The sequence below is a fragment of the Rutilus rutilus genome (genome assembly GCF_951802725.1).
Source record: "Rutilus rutilus genome assembly, chromosome: 16".
NCBI lineage: Eukaryota > Metazoa > Chordata > Actinopteri > Cypriniformes > Leuciscidae > Rutilus > Rutilus rutilus.
The window spans coordinates 22,878,332-22,902,355 of record NC_140224.1 but is presented as its reverse complement, the minus strand read 5'-3'; the positions used below and the strand labels follow the sequence as shown (position 1 = coordinate 22,902,355).

Genomic DNA, 24,024 nt, shown 5'->3' with positions numbered 1-24,024 from the left:
CCTCTGGCAAAAGTCTGCAGTGTGCAAACAGTTGCATTTATAGCTTAATAACAGATTAGATGTCTCCTTAAAGCCCCAGGAAAGAACTGCTTGTAAGAAGCCTTCGTGAATGACTGTTATTGTAGCTATGCGGTTTTCGTTCTGTCTAATGAAAGGAGAATGTTGGCCAGCGTTTTCATTATTGGATGGTTATGATGGCTGTTTCTGACGTGTTCCTCTCTCCGTCACAGCTCCTGCTCGTCATGATCGGATCCACGGACGAGATCCTACAGGAGGCGGCAGCCAGCTGTGTGGCCAACATTCGACGCCTGGCTCTGGCCATTGAGAACGCTAAATATGGGTAAAAAGTGAAAAGCAAGCAACACAGATATAATCTTCCTCCCAATCTCAACCGAAGAGGGGAACAAATTTGTTTTTCCCCCCACTCAATGAGTATAAATGGATCAGCAGTGATGACCAATGTGTGTTTATTTATGTTACTTCAGCTCTGTAATAATAGGAATTAACTGAGTTCACATAAACCTGGATCACCCTTGTCTTAGCCTTTTTCCTCTATATAAATGAAGAGTTCAGATGCAAAAGCCTCTAAGTACCATCTGAAATTTTCTTCTAGAATGATCATTTTTATCAAGCTCGTATATTTAAGTTCAGTCATTTCACTTAAATTACAATTAATAGGTAATTTTCATTGCCATTTAAGTGAAATGACTGAACTTAAATATACGAGCTTGATAAAAATGATCATTCTAGAAGAAAATTTCAGATGGCACTTAGAGGCTTTTGCATCTGAACTCTTCAAATGCTTTCTTCTATGTGTGTACACACCAAATGTTCCACAGTTTGCATTCTCTGAAATGGTTTAGAGCATGAATACAACACATTCACAAATGCAGCAGGTACTGATGTCCACATGCCTGAATAAAAGGCACATCTGGTGATGTGAAGTTCATGCAACCCTGTAATTGAAGACTGCTTACTGATTGAAGTAGAAACACTCACCATATTTTCTTCCTCTCTCTCTCTCTCTGATGGTCTCGCATGCTTTTCACAGTTGTTATGAAGACAGCATACACAACATTTTGAGAAAATAAAACCAAAAGAACACATTTGCACACGTGATTTGGTGATAGTTTCAAGCAGACAAAGACAGTCCCATTAATGTGAATGATATGCTCATAAATTCAATCAGCGGTGATGTGAATGGGCTCAATGCTTGGAGAACTTGGAACAGTGCAGTAGCAGGTCCCTTCTGAGTAAATATGATTTTGTGCATAATTGACGTGCAACAGTTCCCTGAAGAGATGGAGTATTTTGCGTTATTATTTGTTATTGAAAAAATATGGTGATGGCTCCTCTCAATGTCCTCATTAATTTTGCCTGTTAAAAGTAGGAGCGTGTATGAGGAAAATGAGACCACCTCAACAGTACAGCAGCAGCATGCCTTTTGCTCAGACAGACCCATAAAATGTAATCCTTAAAAAATAATCATGTTTTATATTATCGGCATCAATCCAATGTCCAGTACTTTCTCTAACAGATATAATGAATGCAAAACAACAAAACAAGCAAATATACAATTACGCAAATATACAATTACGCAAACTAGTGGAACAAGCAGTGGAAATTTGTCATATAACATTATATTTGACTCAAATGGCAATGCTGCACTGTAAAAAAGTTTTTACCTGATCTGAACCCGATTTGTAACGTTAGTTGGTGTAACCTACTGTAGATGGGTTGATTCAACTATATTTATATTTTTGACTAAAATAAAATCAAGTCACCTTTATTTATATAGTGCTTTGCACAATACTGAGGGGTTCAAGCAGCTTTAAAGGAACAGGACAGGGAAATAATTAATAAAAATAATTCCCGCAAAATATAAATATCTAAAGATTTAAATAAACGTTATTCAAATGTATTTATGTTTTTCAGGTACAGAATGTTATTTGTCTATTGAGCAACAAAAAAGGTTTAAAGGCACAGGTGTCATGGATATGCAGGGACGAGGAGAGGTGAGAATCTATTTGCAAGCAGTCTTTATTCCATAGAGACACAAACAAAACGATAATCCAAACAGGAAGCCGATGGCAATAACCCAAACATGAAGACATAGGAAAAACAGCTTTACATTGAGGTTTAAAGACAATGACCAACAAACAAGGATTGAAATACAGGGGTATAAATACACTGGGTAACAAGAGGCTAACAAGGAACAGGTGAAGGTGATTAGTCATCATGGTAACTAATAAGGGAAACTATGGAGACACAGGCTGAATCTGAAATCGCCCCCTATACCCTCATTCACTATACTAATTCTGTTCACTTGAAGGAGTGAATGAAAACGAGTGAGTGAATTCAGACAGCTGTTGAGTGTACATCGGTTGTACACTGGTTATTGCGTTGCATTGTGGGATAGAATGAGTGCACTCGATAACATTCACTATGGTTTCGGACACCACTACAAATGGCTGTCAAATAGTGCCCTATTTTAGGGTATAGAGGGCGATTTCGGATTCAGCCAAAGGCAAACCGGAACAAACCACAGGAAGAGAACATAGGCACAGCAAGACAAAATTATTTCAAAATAAAAGTCCTGAAACAAAACACAAGGGATTCATGACAGAACAAAGTTAAGCAGTGGATTCCAGATGCTCCAGAAACTGACAAAAGATTCCACGAGTGTGGTGGAGCGGAGGCGGAACAGGGGGAGGGAAGTAAATTCATTAGTTAACTAGTGATGAAAAATATCTCTTAAGCATTTATTAATCTCAGTTGATATTCATTTCAATATAGCTAACATGACCTAACAATGAACCGTTGTATTTTTATAAACTATAAAGTTTAATAAATACTGTATCATTGTTGGTTAAAGTTAGTTCATTTATTATGCCAACTAATGGGACCTTATAGTCATCTTACCCATATTTTTGCGTAAGGGAGCAGGACAGCATCTTGTTGAAGCAGGACTAAAAAATTCATCCTGTGCGGACATCTACATCAGAAGATTCCTAAAGTCATTGGCCTGTCACGTGACGTCAAAGTGAAATCAGACCCACATTTGTGGCGATAAACACCACAAATTCTTTTTTTTCTGCTGGACAGGTAAGAACCAGTTCTAAGGAACATTAATTTGTTGGTATGACAATTAGAAATTAGACTGCACAGAAATGGAAACTGAACTACAGGTAGCCCTAATACACATTAAATGTAGTCACGCAATGCTGATGTTGTTAACATTAACAATTTGAGAACAAAGTATAATTTGTACGGTTTGACGTGATATGATAAGCGATCGTTAGATTTAATCACCGTGATTTACTGCAATGCTTTTTTTCCCTTAGTTGGTCAGAACAAACTTGTTCAGATGACATTTTCTGGTGAAAATTCTTATGTTGGTCATACTTCCAAAAAGTAGGATCTGTGATTCCGAATGACAGTCTCCACACCGGCGCGGTGACTGACAGACGCACATTCTCCTCAAAACATGGGATTCATCCGTGCCGTGCCGTGCCGAAGCACAACCCGCGTAAAGCTGATAATTCCACGAATAAATGCAATTGCAGATTTCGAACAGAGATGGCGACGAAGAGGGAAAACTACGGACTGCAGCTTTAAAGACAGAAAGTAGGAGACAAATGGAACTGAATATTTGAATTTTGGAATCAATATCGAGCTTGATTACAACTGATTTCCTGTGGCTCCGCATTTGTCATACTTGATTCTCCTGTGTTGAGTCTATCATGTATGGCTAAGTGCAGTTTACTTCAACAGACTATAAACTAAGAGACTCTAAATGAGAATCATTGTCTTCTGAGTATACGACTCTGATCACCAAAAATAAATAAGGCCCTTTTAAACCCAAGCAGTGCAGATGTTACAACCGCTACCCTTCTTTTTTACTTCACCCCTTCATCCATCTCTGTCCCTCTCTGTTTCTCTCTCTGAGGTTGATGACTAGTAGGACATGCCTAACTAACATCATTAAACAAATGTTGCGTGTTTGACTGAAGGACAGGAATTTATGGGATGGTGAGTTGAGGACAGAGGACATGTTTAAGTCATTGGGATGAGAATTAGTGCGCTAGCGTCTGTCTTCCTGCCCAGTCAGCTCAAAAGTGCAGACCGTTCTCAACCGCACTGCCTAAGCATGTTCAAACTTCAGTTCACTTCTTATCCAGCCATACTTTTGTTTAAAAAAAATACTGATAGCTACCTGAAATCTGAAGGTTTCCCTTTGAGCGGAGGGGGAAAAAACATGGGTCTCAAAGTATCCTGAAAACACTTTACTTGGATCTGTTATTTGATCAAGGAAATTATTCAAAGCTAATAAGAGGTTTTGTCACCACATACACACACAATTACCAGTTGAGCCCTTAATATTTGGAAATCAGTCGGGAGGGAAATACGCTGAGAAATGTTGCGGTCATGCGTCACCTAAACCTCCATCTCTGCCCTCACCGAGAAATATGACCTCATCAAAACAACCAGGAACCTTTTCCTTATTAGATTTTGATTGAATTACATTGAATACAGTCTCATTTGTATAAAATCATAATTCAGTGTGTTTTCTTAAGGTCGTGCTGGGATGGAGCGATGTAATGCAAGTGCTTGCGCATGTGCTATTTTTTGTGAAAATGAAACGCGTCTGTTTGAAGTGGAAGGTTCCCGCAGCTCCCTAGGCAGTGGGTTAGAATTCTTCATAAAGAAACTAATGACTAGTAAAATTTTCTTCCAAATATCAGAAGTGGCTTTGTTTTCTCTTAAGAGGACAAGAAGGCTGTGTTTTAATATAAAGCCAAATGGGGAGCAGAGCATCACGGCTGTGAAAATAAACTTGAAGTGCGTGTTCACTTAGTTCACAAACCAAAGATCTGGCTTGCTTTTTAGATGATTTCGTTTTTGTTGTTTTGTTTTTACACACATACATGCACTAGTTCACACAGTATGTTGCAACAAAGTGTTAAGTTTCTGTTCTTTTGTGGTCACAAACCCTCAAAATGTAATACGCTCTCAAAGGTTAAATATGTCTTGTAATGCCTTTGCATAACTAGATGGTTTTGGTTTGCTCACTCACTCTCTCCTTATTGCTCCAGTTCCCTCCCTCTGTCTCTTTTTCTCTTAAACGGTTTAACTGCCTCAAATGAATTCTGACATTCCCATCCATAAAGTGTAAATAACTAGCTGGCCTAACAATAAATAAACAGAAAAATGAGTGCGCAAATACCACAGTGTCTGGGTCGGCTTTCAGACCTGTCCCCTATAAAGAGCTCAATGACTTTAATAAAGACTGCATTGGTTCTGACAGGCCATGCTTATGGTAACATAGTTTATGGAGTACAGATTTATTATAATAGGAAAATTCACCTGTAGTACGATATCAACCAGGGGCATAAGAATTATCAGAAAACTTTTAATAATATGTGGTATTGTTAATTGAAAGCAACACAACTTAACCTTTAAGTAACATCATTATTCAAGTGTTTTTATGATAGAGATTTAAGAATTAGAACTAAAAAGTATGATTTCTTTCTTTTTTTTGTGTGTGTGCATGATCAACATTAGCAATAATCAGAAGATTAAAATCTCATTAAATCTTACCAAAATGTTTCATCTGTTTAGCAGCATTAACATTTAAGCATTTAATAGTCACAAAATGTGTAATATTTTCGCTAGATTGTATTGTTGCCAGGGAGACTGTTGGGCTCATGAATATTAATCACATTTTCTACATTCGCCAGAATTGATTTACTAAATCAAAATGTGGGCGATGACTGCTAGCCAATGGGATTATTACTTTTGCATTATTTCTACCTATTTCTGAAGCAACTAAGCCGGCAGAGGCTTAAAGGCTTTGTTTATTATAGTTAAGTAGTAGTTTTAACAGATCAGTTAAGTGAACAATTCAGTGACTCACACATAAAGACAGTGGTTGCAAAGATGCATACTTCTATACTATATAGTAAATGAAAAACAGTATGTAGTATGTCCAAATTCACAGTATTCATAAAACAGTAGGCTAAAAACGACCTGATAAACTAATACTTCTGGCAAGATTCCGAAGTGCCCACACATCACTATCCCATGAGGCCACGAGAGAGGATTTATGAATGTCAGTGAAGTGACTCAAATAATGCTGTAGGTCACATGAAAATGACAACTCGGAGAGTATGCGATTCCAGAAGCAGCCAGTCACTTTCCTGTGATTTGAACACATCATTTGGGTAAATGATTTAATGACTCATTCATAAAAACAGTTATCTATGCCACCTACAGGCTTAACATATAACCTGCAGAAAGAGTCAAAGATTATATTATATTATATTATATTTGCAGTGCCATCTACCTGTCTTTCTTTGAATTATGAAGGAAACTGCATGGGTTTAAAAAATATGTGCCTACAGCAAAGTTAGGCCAGAGTACGTGGTGGCCTTAGAAACAACAAACTGGCCCCTTCATTCACATTCTCTGAAGACATGCCACAGACTCTTCCCTCATAGCCTGTCTGCTGCTTTTGACATAGTTAACCACCAGATGCTCCTGTTAACCCTCATGACGAAAGGGGATCTCATAAACCGTACTTCAATGGTTCAAGTATTTAGGTTGTCGTGTAGGGTGAGGTGTCTAACTCACAACATCTAGCGACTGGAGTGCCTCAGGCCTCAGTGCATGGACCACTTCTCTTCTTCATCTACATGTCATCACTTGGATCTGTCATTCAGAAACATGGTTTTTCCTATCACTGCTATGCAGATTACACACAACCCTACCTCTCAGTCCAGTCAGATGATACAACGGTAGCTGCTCACATCTCAGCCTCCCTGACAGACAATTCTTCCTGGATGAAGGATCACCACCTTCAACTCAACCTTGCAAAGACAGAACTGCTTGTGGTCTCAGCCAAGCCAACACTTCATTACAACCATTCAGCTAGGTTCCTCAACCATAACTCCATCCAGAACAGCCAGGAACCTTGAAGTTGTGATTAATGATCAGTTAAATTTCAAAGACCACATTGCTAGAACTGCCCGGTCCTGCAGATTTGCCTTATACAACATTAGAAAGATCAGGCCTTTTCTACAACTCCTTGTCCGGGCTCTTGTTCTATCCAGCATTTTTGCTCTCTTGGCAGGCCTTCCAGCATGCACTGTCAAACCTCTGCAACTGATCCAGAATGCTGCAGCAAGCGTGGTTTTTAAAAGCCGAAGAGAGCGCATGTCACACCTCTCTTCATCAGTTTGCACTGGTTGCCAATTGCCGCTCTCATCAAATTCAAGGCACTGATGTTTGCCTACAGAACAACCACTGGCTCTGCTCTGCACCCCTATACCTAAACTCACTACTTCAGACCTATGTTCCCTCCAGAAGCTTGCGTTCTGCAAGTGAACTGCGCCTTGTGGTGCCATCCCAAAGAGGCACAAAATCACTTTCACGGACCATTACCTTGACTGTTCAGTGCTGGTGGAATGACCTGCCTAACTCAACCCGAGCTGATGAGTCTTTTGCCATTTTCAAGAAACGGCTAAAGACGCATATTTTTCGTCAATTCTTGACCCATTAATACTATTTATAAAAAAATAATAAAAAAAACTTTGTACATGTACTCTGCTAGACTAACTGGCACTTACATATGTGACCTTGGACCACAAAACCAGTCACAAGTCGCACGGGTATATTTGTGGCAATAGCTAACAATACATTGTATGGGTCAAAATTATAGATTTTTCTTTTATGCCAAAAATCATTAGGATATTAAGTGAGGATCATGTTCCATAAAGATATTTTGTAAATTTCCTACCGTACATATATAAAACACATTTATTTTTGTGAGTGGATGCAGCAAAATCGCATTTTCTCAATGTTTTGATTTTTTTTTTTTGCACCCTCAGATTCCAGATTTTCAAATAGTTGTATCTCGGACAAATATTGTCCTATCCTAACAAACCAAATCAATGGAAAGCTTATTTATTCAGCTTTCAGATGATGTATATATCTCAATTTAAAAAACTTTACTCTTGTGACTGGTTTTGTGGTCCAGGGTCACATATTGTTGCACTATTGTGGGTTTGATTTCTTATTGATCTCCTCTTTTGTAAGTCGCTTTGGATAAAAGCGTCTGCTAAATGATTGAATGTAAATGTTTCTCGCATTCACTACATGGTCCTCAACGGATCAATAACCCACAAATCAAGCAAGTGTCTTGCACCAGTTTTCTTTAGAATAAAGAAAGTCTGTATTATAGATCCGTACCCCTAAAGAATGAAGGCCGCTATGTCGGGCAAACATACACGGAGAACAAAATAATTCTTTGAAACACAATAATTCTAATTCAAAACGTGCATGTCTTACACTTGTTACTATACACAATTCAATGTTTTAATACGACAAATTATTGATTAAACAACTTCTTTACTATCTCTTAGCTTCTCTCTCCGATCAGATGCACTTGTTACTCTCATCTTTCTCGAATCACATCGCTCAACACACAGGTGAGGGTAGGATTTAGCACTCGTAAAAATCACTCAATAAAATAAAGAAATACCTGACTTTATGTTTGATAGCATTCATAAAAGGCATACATACACACACACAATTTATACATCAATATATAGAGCTGTAGACTCCAAAAATAAATAAATTGAAATAAACCCATTAAATGTAGAATTGTATTGTATAACTGGGTTACTTGTATTATATTATTATAGAATAAAGTATGCCAATAAATGAGTCTGATATATGAAAGCAACCAGCTATAAATGTATATACTATACCTACCTCACACACACACACATTAAGCACTTGGACATAAGATCTACAGCAGCACAGACCTTCTCCTTTCTGGGTTCTAAACCTACCTGGGAGGCTTGTGGCTTTGGACCAAGAATGATATTATCCTTGACTTTTCATCAGGATGTGTTCATCAAGCGCTCAGCACCCAACATGGGTGAGAGAAAGAGAGAGGAGGTCGAGACCGAGACGGAAAAAGACAGACAGAGGGAGTACAGCAGCAGGCCAACTGCTGATGATTATCAGATTTTTTTCTGCGCATATAGTGTGTTCGAGACAGTGTAATGGGAGCTTTTTGCTTTGGATTTTTACACAGCAGGAGAAGGTGGTGGTAACTGATCGGACCAGATATATCAAACTGCTGCCAATCATCCTTATGTGCCACAATCTTTTATGGTTTTTACATATTTGATGTACTGCTGCTAGTTGCTCATAATGCTATCGGTGAATCAAATAATGGCAGCATGTCTAAATGTGCTCAATGTAATGTTATATCGAAAGTTCCTTTGTTCTCCTGAAATCTAAAATAAACTCTGCTTTGTCAGCATGCAAACAAGCTTCTTAATATGAGGTCACGAAGTTGCCAACCTCAATACACCAACCACACGAATAAGCAGCCACTTCAAAAAAGGAACAGTATTACCTCTGAAAACAGTGCAACCTGAAAAGATAACAGCGTGCCAAAACACAGAGCCAGGCGACCCAGTAGATTACTAAACAAAACACGACACGCATACTTCACAGGCATTGATGTATTTTAGGAAACCGTCTTTAAAAGAAAAACACTGCTTGAGAAAGAAAGGAAAGGTGGGAAAAAAAAATGAACCAACAGCTCAACACACAATTATTCTTCAAGACATTGTGTTTGCCAGCATGAAAGACACTAATGCCATTCAGGTTGGACACAGTAATGGCATTAAGTATGTGTGGAAAAGCTTTGAATCACTTTTAACAATCTCTAATGGGTGTAATTGTTCAACAGTTTATATTTTCCACAAGGCCCAATGATTTTAACAAATCTTGTCTGTGGCTTTCTTTAAGTAGCCCCAACAGCGCAACGTTCAATGGCTGCTCGACTCCTATTTAAGGCTCCTATTGTGGCTGGTGTGAAAATGTTGGTTTAAATGAGGGACAGACTGTATTAATGGATTTTGAGATTCTAATGAGAAGGTAATGTCAGGAAATTACAACTACGGCGGAAAAACTACCTGCGTTTACTTTAAGCCAGTTCCATTACTCTCAAATTCGCAATGTTGAATTCGCCACTCGAAACATGGATGCATCTTGTTTGCATGGCACTACCACATGGTCACATGGTCACATGCTGAAAGCTTCAGCGGTGTGGAATTTCTCCAAGTTTGTCATCTAACTTCTGTCTATCCTGTAAACGGGAGTTTGGGTTAGCTCTTCATAAACACTTAATTGTTTTATGCAGATGCTGTTGCGGCAACTCAGCAAATAAAACACAATGTTGCTCCAGCAGAAAAGGAAATAAAATAGTAATGAAGAACACTTGCTTTGCTCATGGGTTAAAGGTTTTCTGTCAGATTTTCTGTTTGCAAGCCAACCTACATCTTACTGTCAAAGTATATTCACACTAAATATTCGAACGGACTGAATGCGGTTGCGAATGGACTGACGGGGAATCAGTCCACTTCCAACTACCCTCTACCCTTCAACCCCCTAACTCACACTTGGCCCCACCCCATGCTTGGGACGGCCCTGCATGTAAGGGAAGGGTCAACAGTGTAATTATAGATGGAATTACAGAACTTAATTACAGATGTAAATACATGCAGGTATTTTTTTTATATATAGCCTAAGTACAGTGTAAAAATGTACACATTAAGTGCATTATATCAAATGAATAATTTAAATGCCATTACATAGTACAACAATAACCCACTGAAAATGTAGACGTGTCAAGCTGTTTGGCAACAACATCCATTGGTAGAAACACTGTATAAAATAAACCAAGATCTTAAATAAGACACTTGGTCTGGCAGACACCCAAAGCACCAGGGCAGTTTACTGGTGAAGTGCACTTAAGGGTCATTACACTTTCAGCAAGGCTTCACAGAGCACATTATCTCTCCCTCTGACCACACCTTTAAGCAGTGGGCATCCCACGGAATGAAGTACACCACAAAGTGATGTGACTACCTGCCCAAGGGCATGTGGTTACCCTGGAGATGCCACTGTTAGAGTAAACCTGTGGGCACCCACATGTGGTAAGCCCCTGATAGACAAAGAGACAGTAAGAAAAAGGACATCATTCCATTGGCCGTTAGTGGTCGGGCAGCACTGTCTTCAATTGCATTCACGAGGTGAGTGAGTCACCCTGTTGATGTCCGGGAGAGTTTGTTCATTAAATAGGTAAAAATACACCCAAATAAAAGGAACGCGCCAATTATACGGGGCGTAAGGAGCGCATATGTGCCTCCGAGATTAGTCACTTCACCTCCAAACACTACCCTGGATAAACCCGAAAGACACAGTCAATGGCATTCAATGCGACGTGTAAGTCGTGTAATTTGGGAAAATGAGAGGGTAACAGAATCACATCGATGCTCGCGAGGGAACTCACGCGAGCAGCGTTTCCTCAGCACGCTATAGGTCTCCCGATTAAGCATCGCACATGGCGTTGATATAATTAATTTGTTTGTATATTGGTTTATAGAGGTTCTTAAGCGAACTGGAATAGAAGTAATTGTAGACCTCGGTAACCATGTTTGGAAAAGAATTAGGTTGTTCAATCAAGTGATTCCGCTCTCAAAATGTTAAGACAATAAAAATGAGGTCTCGAGGGATTTTCTGTCCTAGAGCAGTAAGCGTTTTTGGTGAACGAAAGGAACCCAGACTTCCGCAAGGTCTTTCGTTATTACAGGGAATAAACCAAATATATTATTAAACGATATCATGTGATTTTAGCTATATAATGTATGCCTATGAAATAGAAATTAGCTTACATCAATATACAAGTTTGCAAAGCGTTCCAATTGCTAGCCTATAGAAAACGCCTTTTATTTGAGTGGGGGAGAATGTAACAGTATCTACTTGACATTAATTTGAACATTTTATAGAATAAATAGTTGTTTTCTTAAATATGTAAATATTGTATCAGTAATAACATAGGCTATAATACGCCTGAGAACACTCCATATCTCACCTATAGGCCTAATAAATTCGTGGTCGGCTAGTGTGCTTCTGTCCTCTCCCCATCTAATTGACTTATTTCTCCAATACAACAGTAACTAATATTTATCCATTCATCTGTCTCATGTCAAAATTGTGACTGTTTTGCACATCACACTGAGGTGAAGCTGCTTCTGATGAACTGCATCCAATCACCAGCTCTGGCTGATATTAGTAACTCAATACAGCTGTCATGCAGTCGGGTGATGGACGCGATCCAGACGTGAACCCACACAAGGGAATATGCACTGTTGCACTGGCTGACTGTCTCCCGGTAGCCTCCCCCTGCAGACCGGCGAAACCGGCATAAAACAATCCCTGTATGTTCGCCGTCCGAGCCGCCAGCTGGGAAACACGAGATGAGTCCTGTATTCATGTTCCCGGGCGCGCCTGAATAAAGCACAGAGGCGAAAGCGGTTCGTGTGGTTTGCGCACAGGATTTTAGAGCGGAGAACATGTGAAAGGGAATGGGAAACTGGAAACTGGATTACACTTTACAGAAAGACGCAGAAGGGGGAACGTTCAGGTACGTTCATTCAGCCTACTGGTTTCAGTTATGACTTGTAGATGTTTTCACTGTCGCGTCACAGTCTTTATAACTATGTGACAGGGATGATTCGTAAAGTTTGGTTTATTTCCATCGCTCTCAATGGATTTGTCCTACATCTTTTCCTCTTTCCATAGGAATGTAGCCTAAATAAATGTAAAAATGGATAAGTGCGGTTACAACGCTTTTATCACATCATTGATTAAAAAAAAAACTAACATTTCTACAAAATGTAGCCTACCTTACAGACACGTTTTGTTATTCATGTCTATGAAATAGACCGGTCAACGCAACATTGTATACATTCCAGTGTCAAACACGCACCATTCATTCTGAACACATTAAATGTAATGCGAGTTTGCCTAAACTGTACAGAAGTTTCAAACATATAAATTCCGTCAATATTCCTCACTCGAGCCTGTCTCAGACTCACGCGCTTAATGAGTTTTGCGTGTTTTGTTTTGGCTGAGGGGATCTTAGGCTATTAAATTTAATGCAGTCTTCACCTACCGAAAATGATGTTTACAAATGTGTGTTTGGGCCAACTCAGGAATGATAGTGAAGACAAGTGTCCTTTTATTCTGTTTCACAGGATTTTGTCAAGGCGCAGCGGCTCCGTTGAGTAGGACATCCCCACGGCGGCCAAGGCGCTTTCAGCGGACTGACACAGGAGGAAAGAAGGACTTATATACCAAAGATGAACACAATTGTGTTTAATAAGTTAAGTAGCCAGGTTTTATTCGAAGAGAAGGCGAATGAGGTGGAAAGAAGCAGTCGAAATTATTTAGAGGTGATAGATGGACAGCATCCGGACCTGCTCTCCAGCAGCCCAGTCATCAAAGACAGCTCAGCCATCCGGCACAGGAGATCCGGGTATGTCAGAAACTTCAGTGTCGCTTGTAAAATGTACGGCAGAGGTTCATGAACATGCTTACTCCATAAACTTCCACTTATAATACTGCAAATGAATGATTTCAAAGATGCACTGTAAAATATTTTAATCATGTTCCATCAAGTAGCTAACATCTTTGTTTCCATCTATTTATCTCGATTTGCTTAAAGGTATAGTTCACCCAAAAATGTATATTTTGTCACCATTTACTCTAATGTTACCCCAATGTTGTTCCAAACCTGTAAGAGTTTCTTTGTTCTGTTGAACACAAATGAAGATATTTTGAAGAATGTTAGTAACCAGGCATTGACGGTAGCCCCCCCCCTACAATGGCTTTTTCCCGTCAACTGTCTGGTTACTAAAATTCTTCAAAATATCTCATTTTGTGTTCAACAGAGCAAAGAAACTCGTACAGGTTTGGAACAACATGAGGGTGAATAAATGAATAAAATAGTACTTATACATTTTTTTTTTTTTTTTTTTTTTTTGCAGTATTTACTGCTTTGCACGTCATTTATCTTTCATGACGGAATAATTAGCCTAAGTATGGTAAGATACTTAGCACATTAACACATAAATGAAAGCCTGTTTAAATCATATGTGGTCATTCTAACGCTGTTAATGCTTTTAACCGCGTGACAGCACATAACCGTATTAAAGGTAAACATCAAGTTGTTCAATTTTAAGGCCAGCGGTGAAAAGCAGTGGCTCGTCCAACTGTTTGACTTTTCATAGTCTTTTTTTGTTTTCTTTCCATAGATTTTGCGCTCAGTTGTGGTTAGAGAGCATCTGGTTTGAATTCACAGCCTGTTCGCCGCTTTCTTATCTAGGATACGTTGAGGTTTCAAAAAGAGAATAGCAGGAAATTAATATTCACAATTCATTTAAGTCGCTGTCGATGGTGCTGAATTAGCAGGGGCTTGTCGTTCGGGTACATGAGGTCATTCGTGTTCGGTAGCGAATTTAAAACACGTACATGTCTGTTTCTAATAAATAAACATTCCCTTCAACTGTATGTGTGGTCCAGTCAATCACGAATATTTTTGTAGTGAGGGCGCAAGAAGAAACCATGTCATCTTTGCCCTCCGAACTCAGCGCGTTCAGCCTCACCGCCCTAAGCTGTTTACCTCAACCTGTTTTTTATTTGCAGACAACACAGTGCTTCATTATACGACTGCGATACACAGCAACACCGAAGCTAAATGTGATGTCTTGTGAAAAACTTGTGCAAACATCCTCCGCTGCGGGTGCGTCTGGCTCGCGCTTATTGAAAGTCCGTTTGCGCGAGTAAGCGGAGCCAATAGGATAACACTACAGCCGCTCTGCTCGCCTCCAGGGGAATATCACTGCTAATGAAAATTATTAATATAAACACAGAGGTGTGTGTCGCCGATATCGAGAACAGGGAGGAAAAAAAACTTCTTTAGGTTGTTAATACAGATCTGGGTTACAAGGAAAATATTTGCTGAACATGAACCTCGGAGCGTTGGGGGAAAATATGTTAAATGTGCAGTCAGGTTTTTGGAAGATAACAGGGTGATATAACAGCGCCATACTGACATCTACAGGTTTAAATAACCAGCTTCTGTTCACTCTTGAAAATAACGGTTCCGATTAGAAGAAAACCCCACTAACAGCCTGATGCTAGAGGAGAACATTTTTTTAAGTTCCACAAATAACATTTTACTCTCTAGTTCTTTGAGGAAACCCTGTCCCAGGACACCATCATACCGATCTGAAGAACCTGTATTGTCATCTCAAAAACATTTCTTTACAGAAATATGGTTTTTAATTAAAACCCTCTTTACGCGCACAGAACTATTAAAGAAAGTTTGTGATGTTTAGCGTGGATTGAGAATAAAAGTAACTGTCAAGACTTTTATACATTTCGTTTCTGCAAGCTTTCTTGCCTCTCAGTAAAGTTTTTTCAAACTGTTACAGTCACTATCGGAGTACATAGCACATGTGTATGATGTGTATGTTGGATTACATGCATTTATTTAAGTGCATTGTCTTTGCGTTTTGCAGCCAAGAAAATCATTCACGGGGAGAGTTAATTATAGCATGATGCTCATTTCACAGCGCATGACCGTAAATTAAGCCCTCGTGTAAGACTATTAACCCTTACGATATCTCTGAAAATTAAACGCATTTTTACGCATATTTTCAATTGTAACATTAAAAAAACTTGTAAAACTTGTTGAGCTTATTGGTCTGCTAACTGCATGCTGGCATGTTACCTTTAGATATAGAAGGTTATGATTTCATATTGATCATCAAACTAATAATAATACAAATAAGGGTTCAGTAATTATTTTATTTTTTTACTATTTTTATATTGCTTTATAGATTCTTTTCCTGTCATTTCCTGGCAATAAAAGAGAAGTCAGTTAGAACAAAAATACCATTCTTTCTGTGGAAAATATGTAATAAATCAATCCTATGGAATTTCTCCACATGAGTGCCCACTCTTAAGTCTTACGTGATTGTCATGAGATTTATGTAGCCTTGTTTTTTTTTTTTTCACAGGTCTCGTCAGAACCCAGGAAAGGTACGGCATAAACGGCAAGCTCTGCAGGACATGGCCCGGCCTTTGAAACAGTGGCTCTACAAACACCGGGACAATCCTTACCCCACTAAAACAGAGAAAATTCTTCTCGCGCTTGGCTCGCAAATGACACTTGTGCAGGTGAGTAAGTTCATTTTCCATAAGCGTGCTACCAAGAGCTACTGGTTCTTGACAGAAGGATTATTAAAATGACAGTTTTCTTTTTCCAATAAGATGAAGGTGCAGGTGTTCATTCCAAACACAAGCTGCAAGCAAATTCAGGTTTACTCTAGAAAATATTTTCCTCTTTTTTATTGTTTAGCCAATATATATATTTAAATTTAGAGACACATGGCTTGTGTTTAACTCTTCACATATGCGTTTTCCAGTTTGTGTCAGTTTCTGTGTACATATCTGTCTCAGTCTGTGTCTCTGTATATACACATGAAGACATAAACATGTTCTCTAAATTTGTTAAGAATTGGCTCAGCCTGGAGATGCTCTTCTGGATGACCCTAAAACTTTTATCTGGTTCTAATAATCATGAAAAGGAGCCATTTGTAAAAAAAAAAAAAAAAAAAAAAAAAAAAGTGAGCACACTGCACTGCAATATGGAAAAAGGACTGACAAACACAAAACTGATGCTCAATTTTAATGGATAAATAATCTTAGACTTTTGTGACTGAACAAATCTCCAAACTTTAGGATCAAAGATACACCTGAACTTTTCTCATTGCTAGTGTATTTCTGCTACCACATCGTATGCAGAGGGGCTGCCGAAATCACGTTCAGTAAATGCATGCATTTCATATATTTGTAATCGCTTTCGGATTTGCTCGCGTTCGGCGGGGAGGGAAGAGGAGGGCCCCGGCACCGGCCCTGATCGTATGATACCTCAATGCTTTCTCCAAAAACTACTGGCCTCCATTGACCTGTTTAAAAGGAAAAATATGGCTGTTGGCCTTTGAGAACTTTATATAAAGCAGAGGTCAGGAAACTCAGGGCTTAAATAACATTTTTCAAAGAAGTGCCCCAGCACAATGCCTGTCATAAGTGGCTTGAAGTGTATCAGGCATGAAAAGTTTTCCTAGTATAACATCTAATGGTCTCTGGTCTCTGTGAAATGGAGAAGGCTGGGGCGAATGTTTTTATTGCAAAAAGACAGACGTCGGGCAGAGGAAAAGGAATATTATTAGGTGAGGGTGGCAGAAGCCAGAATAAGCACCCAGGTCTTCATCAACGTAACTTTAGTAATGTTACGGTCACAGTGTTCCTAGGATATTTGCATGTGGCATCAGCCTATTGGTTTTCATAGTGTCCCAATAAACACTCTGGGTCTTTTAGTCCAAACACGCATGTCTGTTTGTCAGATACTTATAGGCATACAGAGGAGAGAAAAACTGAATCAATGAAAGATTGGCCTACGGGTTAAAAAGATTTGTTGTGTCTTTTTCGAGCATTCAGAATTCTTTTTATTTATTGGTCAAACTTTCCTCAATACCATTTCAACACCCTCCTTCTTTTCACAGGTGTCTAACTGGTTTGCAAATGCTCGACGGCGGCTGAAGAACACAGTTCGGCAGCCTGATTTGAGTTGGGCCCTTAGGATCAAACTCTACAACAAATACGTCCAGGGCAACGCGGAAAGACTGAGCGTCAGCAGTGACGACTCCTGCTCTGATGGTACGACACAATCACATAAAACAACCTAGCCTAAAGATTCTTACACTGTATTTATCAAGAGACAGAGGTGTCAATGTGATGCTGAAACCAAGGATATTTAATATTTAACAGTGTGGGGGACCATATGTAAAAGATTAACAAGCCAAAAATGGCAAAATATTTATCGGTCTTTTAATGGTCTTAACCACTTTAATTAGAAATCTCTGGTCAGGAAATTAGCAAGAATTGCACAAATACTATAAAGTGACTTAGCATGGAATAGCCTTCCCCAACTATTTGAGAATGTTAATGGCTTCAAACAGTACACGAGTGGTTAAAAAAATCTCTCCCAGTTTGTTTGAGTTTAATGTGAGACCAAATATTCAAATATTGAAAATGCTGTTATGATTTACTCACCCTCATGTTGTTCCAGACCTGTGTGGTTTTCTGTTGAACACAAAAGAAGATATTTTAATATATTTCTCTGTTTTGTTGTCAATACAATGAAAGTCAATGGGGTCCAATGTTGTTTTTGACCCCACTGTAAAACTCAACCTTCATTGGTGAACTGTCCCTTTTTTCTGAATGTAAAGTTTAACAATTAGTCACTGAAATATGCATATTAATTGACCACTAATAAGAAAATTGGGGGGGACATGTCATCACAAAGTTGTTGTGGTGGATATAGTGTTGAATCATACATACAGTTCAACCAAAAATTAAAATCCTGTCATTATTTACTCACCCTCATGTTGTTCCGAACCTGTATGACTTTCTTTCTTCTGTCAAACACAAAAGAAGATCTTTAAAAAAAAAAGAAAGAATGAAAGTCAATATTGTTTTGGACCCCGCTGTCTTTAATTGTATGGACAAAAACAATCACAACATCCTTCAAAATATCTTCTTTCAAGTCAGTGAGGGTGAGTAATTGACGACGGGATTTTTGTTTATGAACTGTTCCTTTAGGAATGTGCATTTTTAGTCATACATGTGTTGCAGAGATATTGCAATAAACACTGTTAATCACTGCTTGAGAATATACACAAACACAATGTGCAAGCAAACCTGCTCTTTAAAACAAACAAGCACAAACAAATTCACCTATCCTGGTGCTAAATTTGATTGGTATAAAGTGTTGTGGTATTTATAAGAAACTGCTTGGGGTTTCATTCAGCATGTAGCTGAAACAGACCAGACAGCGTGCTTAAACGCAGATGTTTTATTACAGTCAGTGCAACACTCCAAACATTTTTATAGCATCGTATAGCAGCCGAGCCATAAATCAGGGTCGGGGTATGTCGAGCGCAGTGTTCGTGTGTTCATCCTCCTCTGTGTTTAAGTGAACCGGACAGACGCGTAGGCCCACAGACAGTCATGCACGCTGTGATTAACACACCACAATGGGGCGTCAGGACTCAACCACAAACACTCACACACAATCTTGCACTTACATGCATAAACACAAAAACATCCTAGCTTACTATCTAAAGTTCTCTCGTTTTTCCTTCTTTTTCCCTCTAATTCACATGCTCAGGCGTTACAACTGCAGGGATGTTGTTGGCTCTCTGACAGACTGCATGTTTGTCGGCCGCATTGCTTAACATAAGCATCCGCACACAATTCAGTCATTTAGACGTTCGGTCAGAACGCTTATCATCCCCCTGTGCTTAACAGTGGCCTCCAAACACACACACTGTATTTGGTGCCTTGATTAGATGTCTTGGAGAAGGACACACACTCTGTGGTTAGAAGAGGAATGCCCAGTCTTTGCCTCTCACATCTGTCTCATCCTACAAATAACTCCCCGCTTTTCTTACACTGTTGAATAGCATACAAGCCGTGTCAGCAGCCTGGCTTAACCTTTGACCTCTAATTCCTTCACCTTCTGGTCAAATCTAAACTTGTCATAGAATTTTATGTGCTCAACTTAAACGGAAAATGATTGTGTTGACACTTGCGGAATTTTATCAATAATTAGCAGTTCCATCAGGTATTTCAGGAAATATTTTGATGAGCTAAATCTTGTTGCTCAAAAAACCTTGGCTATTGAAATATATGTCTTGCTGTACATATTTGAATTATCTCTTGGTCACAACACACATTGAGAAATAAAATAGAATAGAAATAAAGAATGGAAATAAACAGTATATTTCACAATTATTTTTTTGCCTGTAGTACTAAATGTCTCTATTTTAGTACGATTCGCTTTTGAGAACAATGAGAATTACCAACACATAATGAAACCAAAAAGGTCAAAAGTAAAGAAATGAAGTGAGATGTTATAAAAAAAAAGATGTTCTTATCTTCTGACATGTTTTCTGTGGGATTCACTCAAATATTGTGAACTGTGATTATACAAGCACATCATGTAACATGGTACAAGTTGTTTACTATGCATACGAAATGTCTCAGTTGTTTAGAGGGAAAGTTTTGTTGCGCAGACGTTTCATCAGGTCTGTCGTTCCCGTGTCTGAGCTCAGTAATTATGTGCTACACAGAAGATCTAAGCTTCAGACACACTCTTCACACATTTGAGTCAAGATAGAGCCTTGCAGTGAAATCCTAGCTCACTTAGGAGGCATTCACTCACGCAATCCTAACCCTGTATCCTAGGAAATATTGCGTTTGTGTGAACTCCACTGTGTTTACCTTTGTTTCCTGCATTATGGAATGGTTGTCAAGGTAGTATACAATAAGGGTGCACTAAAACAATCTTTAAAAAATGTTGACTTTAAGGATGTGGAGTGAGTGATGTGGCTCTAAATGCTCTAATTTGGCCCGTGGACCTTCTCAAATGAGTAAATCAAAACCAAAAAAGAATCCACACACACACACACATGAAATTGCTAATTCAAAGGAATTTGAGAGTCCATGATTATATAGATTTTACTGAAGACTTACATGTGTTAAAGGGATAGTTCACCCAAAAATGAAAATTCCTCATTTACTCACCCTCAAATTCATACACGTTTGGAACAACTTGAGGGAGAGTAAAATATGACAGAAGTTTAATTTTAGGGTGAACTATCCCTTTAAAGTGGGCTGAAAACCGCAAGGACAAGTCAAGAGATAAATAAAAATGGTCTGATTTTATTCTGACAGTTGATAACAAAAGTATTAACTTTTGTAATTGTTACATTGTTCATCTGAGAGAAACTTTCAACTTCCAACTGCTGTTGTATTACAATCAGCATCAATGCCCCTTATAGTTAGTTTTCTAAAATCAAAAAAATCAAAGGCATGTCTCATAAATCATCCAGTAATAAAACATGTCTATGTCTCTCATTTATGTCCGTTATTGAATCACTGATGGGACTACAGGTGCCTGAGCAAATAATATGAGATGAATGATAGGGTGTTTTTTTTAAAGAATGATCAACGGAAAGGAAAGATCAACTGAACACACTCTCTCCGAGGCTGAGATATGATATTGGAATGTCCAAAGGGTTTTGATGAGAAAGATGATACTTTTATTAGTTTTGTTACCAAAAATCAGAATGAAACTAAACTTTCTTTTAAAGTTATTTATCTTTACGGTCACTTTGCTGATTTTTTTTTTTTTTATTTTTTTTATCTTACACCAACATTTTAAACGGTAGTGTAGGTGCCATTTATTTCAAGCAACGAAATGTTTGCTCTTACTTTTTTTGCACATTTTAGTTTATCGCGTATATTTGAAATATTCATATTTCATATTTTGCATACATTTTTGTATTTCTAAGAATAGATTTTAACTTTTTGATACTTTCTCAAATGAGGCCATTGAAGGCTCAAAGATCCAACCCTTCTCTACTTCACCCTCTGTATAGCAGTAATCAGTCTCTCAGCACCAAATTTGATCTTACACACTCAGTTGCATTTGGGAGGCCCGTGTTTTTAAGGAGTGTAAGAGTTTTCTATGTGCTGGAGGGGTCATGCAGAAGAGAAGGGTGATAAAATGAAAATGAGACCTTGTCTCTCCCTGCTGGGAAGGTGTAGAGGGCAGGACATCAAAATATTGACGTTTTATAGTTCACTTCTCTCTTTTTTTTTCGCCAATTGTCTTCCCAAATTTGTATTGACATATTTTCATGTATCCTGCATCACATCCAGATGTTGACCCAGCAGCACGGGCCCAGGTCGGGGAGTTTCATAAGCCGATGTACCAGAGCGTCATCAAGAAGGAAGGTGGTGCCGTGGGGGCGGGTCTTCGAGCAGCTGCGGACGCATCATTGTCTGATGACTATGTGTCGCCACCCAAATACAAGAGCAGCCTGTTGCACCGTTACCTTAACGACTCGCTCCGTCACGTAATGGTGGCCAACGGCGTAATGGACGCGCGGAGGAGGAACCACTCAGGCTCTTTCAGCTCTAATGAGTATGATGAAGACCTGCTATCACCATCTTCTTCAGAGGCAGAAGCCAACTTTATCTACAGGACTGGTGAGCTGCTGCCAGTCTTACATTCTTTCCTTCTCCGTGTGTGTGTCTCTCTTGCTCTTTGAGAGGAAGGAGGGCATCTTGAAGCAGTTTCATCAGCCCAGTATCAGCTGTGCTTGAATCCATGTATGATTTTGGCTTCTTGTTCTACAACAAGTAGAGTCACAGAGGGGTCATTTGTTTCTCTATTCTCTCTCACACATATAAATCATTCATTTAATCTTGACATTTGTAAATATGTTTTTAATAGTATGAAAATACTAGTATGTTAAAAATATTGCAGTTCAATAGTTCAAAGAATTTGTGCTTTTATATTATGCTTTGTACTTTTGATAAAACGTTTTAGGTCATGCAAGTTTAGATTTGAACTTGCAATGAAGTAGAACGTACTGTAGAGTAAACTTAGCTCATACTGGTTTAGTCTTCAGCCCATTAACTATCATTACTTCTTTAATCATTGTGACAGTTATTCTCTCTCCTCCATCTTCATGCTCTCTTTCTCATTCTTTTTTTCAGTATCACACACACATTCAACGACGTTTTGAGTTCATGTCAACAACTGCAAAGAAATGAGAAGTCTCTGATCAAAACAGCGTTCATGAGGGTAGTTTTAGGAGTAGGTTTAGGGTTAGGGGACAAAAATATTAAGCAGCACAGCTGTTTTCAACATTGATTATAATAAGAAATGTAATGATGCTGAAAATTCAGCTTTGCCACCACAAAAATAAATTATATTTTAAAATATAGACTATATAAAGAGAAACCATTATTTCAAACCATGTTTACTGTATTTTTGATCAAATAAATGCAGCATTGCATTGGTGAGCATAAGAGACTTCTTTCCAAAACATTAAACAATCTTACCGACCCCAAATTTGTGTATGGTAGCGTTACTTGTATTATTTAGTGAGAGTATTTGGAAAATAAACAGCATATAATAAGTAAGTAAATTGGCATTTTGTGTCAATTACCCTCTTTGCAGCTGCTTGATAAAGGCTTTATTCGCTTTCTAGAGCTTTCACCTAACCCAGGCTTTCTCAGTTAACAAAAAAAGGCAAGCTCCACCATAGTTTAGGACTCTCTAACTCGTCTGTTTGAGGTCAACGTTGGTTCGGAGTATCACGTCAGGGAGCGTCTGCAGTCTCACAGTCGGCTGTGTTTGCTCCCATGTGCTGTTCAAGTCCTCCAGGTGTTTGTGATGTTATCACAAATCTTTTGGACAATCCAAAATGACAAATATGCTTCAGGAGAGTTCTGGCAATTATTTAAGCCCTGTTCATCATCATCTGGAAGAATGTCAGCCCCTATTGATCATTCGTAGGAATTTATGTGAGATACTGTGTCGACGACTAAGGCCTGCGAGCGCATGTGTTCGCTCTCTTCTCCTCGATAAGGAACCGCTGGGTTTCTTCAGGTCAGGACACTGCGTCTTTGTCCAGACAGGATTCATAACTGATAACATTGTTTGCTCCTCACTTCTTCGCTTACATATTGTTGTTCACATCAAGCCTCTCGGATCTCGCCGTGCAGTCTTTGTTTTACTTTGTTTCTCATTTTATTTTGCCATTTCTTACTGACAAACATGGTTTGCATTATCTCGGAGCTGAGGAACAAAATGCTGGAATTCTCTTCGAACCCAAAAGCTGTTGCTAACTACCTTTTGGACCGACGTTTAAACTCCCTGTGCGCTATGTGAAGTCGAGGTTGCTTGTGTAGACACCTGCTGAGAGAGACAATGAGAAAGAGCTTTAGTGTGTTTTGTTGTTTATTTCATCTTTAATCGGTTCTTTCCTAAACGCAGTTATACTCTTAATGGATATTTATGAGGCTTTCATGGTAAATACCATTTCCTGGCTAAGGACTCTGATGGCTTCGTCAGGTAGATGGTCTGTTTGTCATTTTGCGTGCGAGTATATGCCAGAAGAAAGGTTTAGAAGCACAGGATCATACACAGCAACAATTGTGCAACAGCGA

The 24,024-nt window shown here is 38.8% G+C and overlaps 2 protein-coding genes across 4 annotated transcripts in view; both read left to right on the top strand.

Moving 5' to 3' along the window:
- The window catches only part of odad2 (outer dynein arm docking complex subunit 2), a 53,160-nt gene extending 52,076 nt beyond the window's left edge, over positions 1–1,084 (top strand). The window contains exon 20 of the mRNA XM_084434714.1: positions 231–1,084. Coding sequence (XP_084290840.1) covers positions 231–344 — 114 coding nt within the window. The 3' untranslated portion in view covers positions 345–1,084. The remainder of the gene's footprint in view (positions 1–230) is intronic.
- Positions 1,085–12,213: 11,129 nt separating this feature from the next.
- mkxa (mohawk homeobox a) overlaps positions 12,214–24,024 on the top strand; it is an 80,890-nt gene continuing 69,079 nt past the window's right edge. Inside the window, exons 1-6 of one of the 3 annotated variants that reach the window (XM_084434726.1) lie at positions 12,320–12,508; positions 13,122–13,402; positions 15,951–16,110; positions 17,499–17,652; positions 21,724–22,053; positions 22,567–22,921. In XM_084434726.1, coding sequence (XP_084290852.1) covers positions 13,227–13,402; positions 15,951–16,110; positions 17,499–17,652; positions 21,724–22,053; positions 22,567–22,595 — 849 coding nt within the window. In that variant the 5' untranslated portion in view covers positions 12,320–12,508; positions 13,122–13,226 and the 3' untranslated portion in view covers positions 22,596–22,921. Of the gene's footprint in view, positions 12,509–13,121; positions 13,403–15,950; positions 16,111–17,498; positions 17,653–21,723; positions 22,054–22,566; positions 22,922–24,024 lie in introns of those variants that run through there. The other 2 variants (XM_084434724.1, XM_084434725.1) reach the window with 2 other exon arrangements.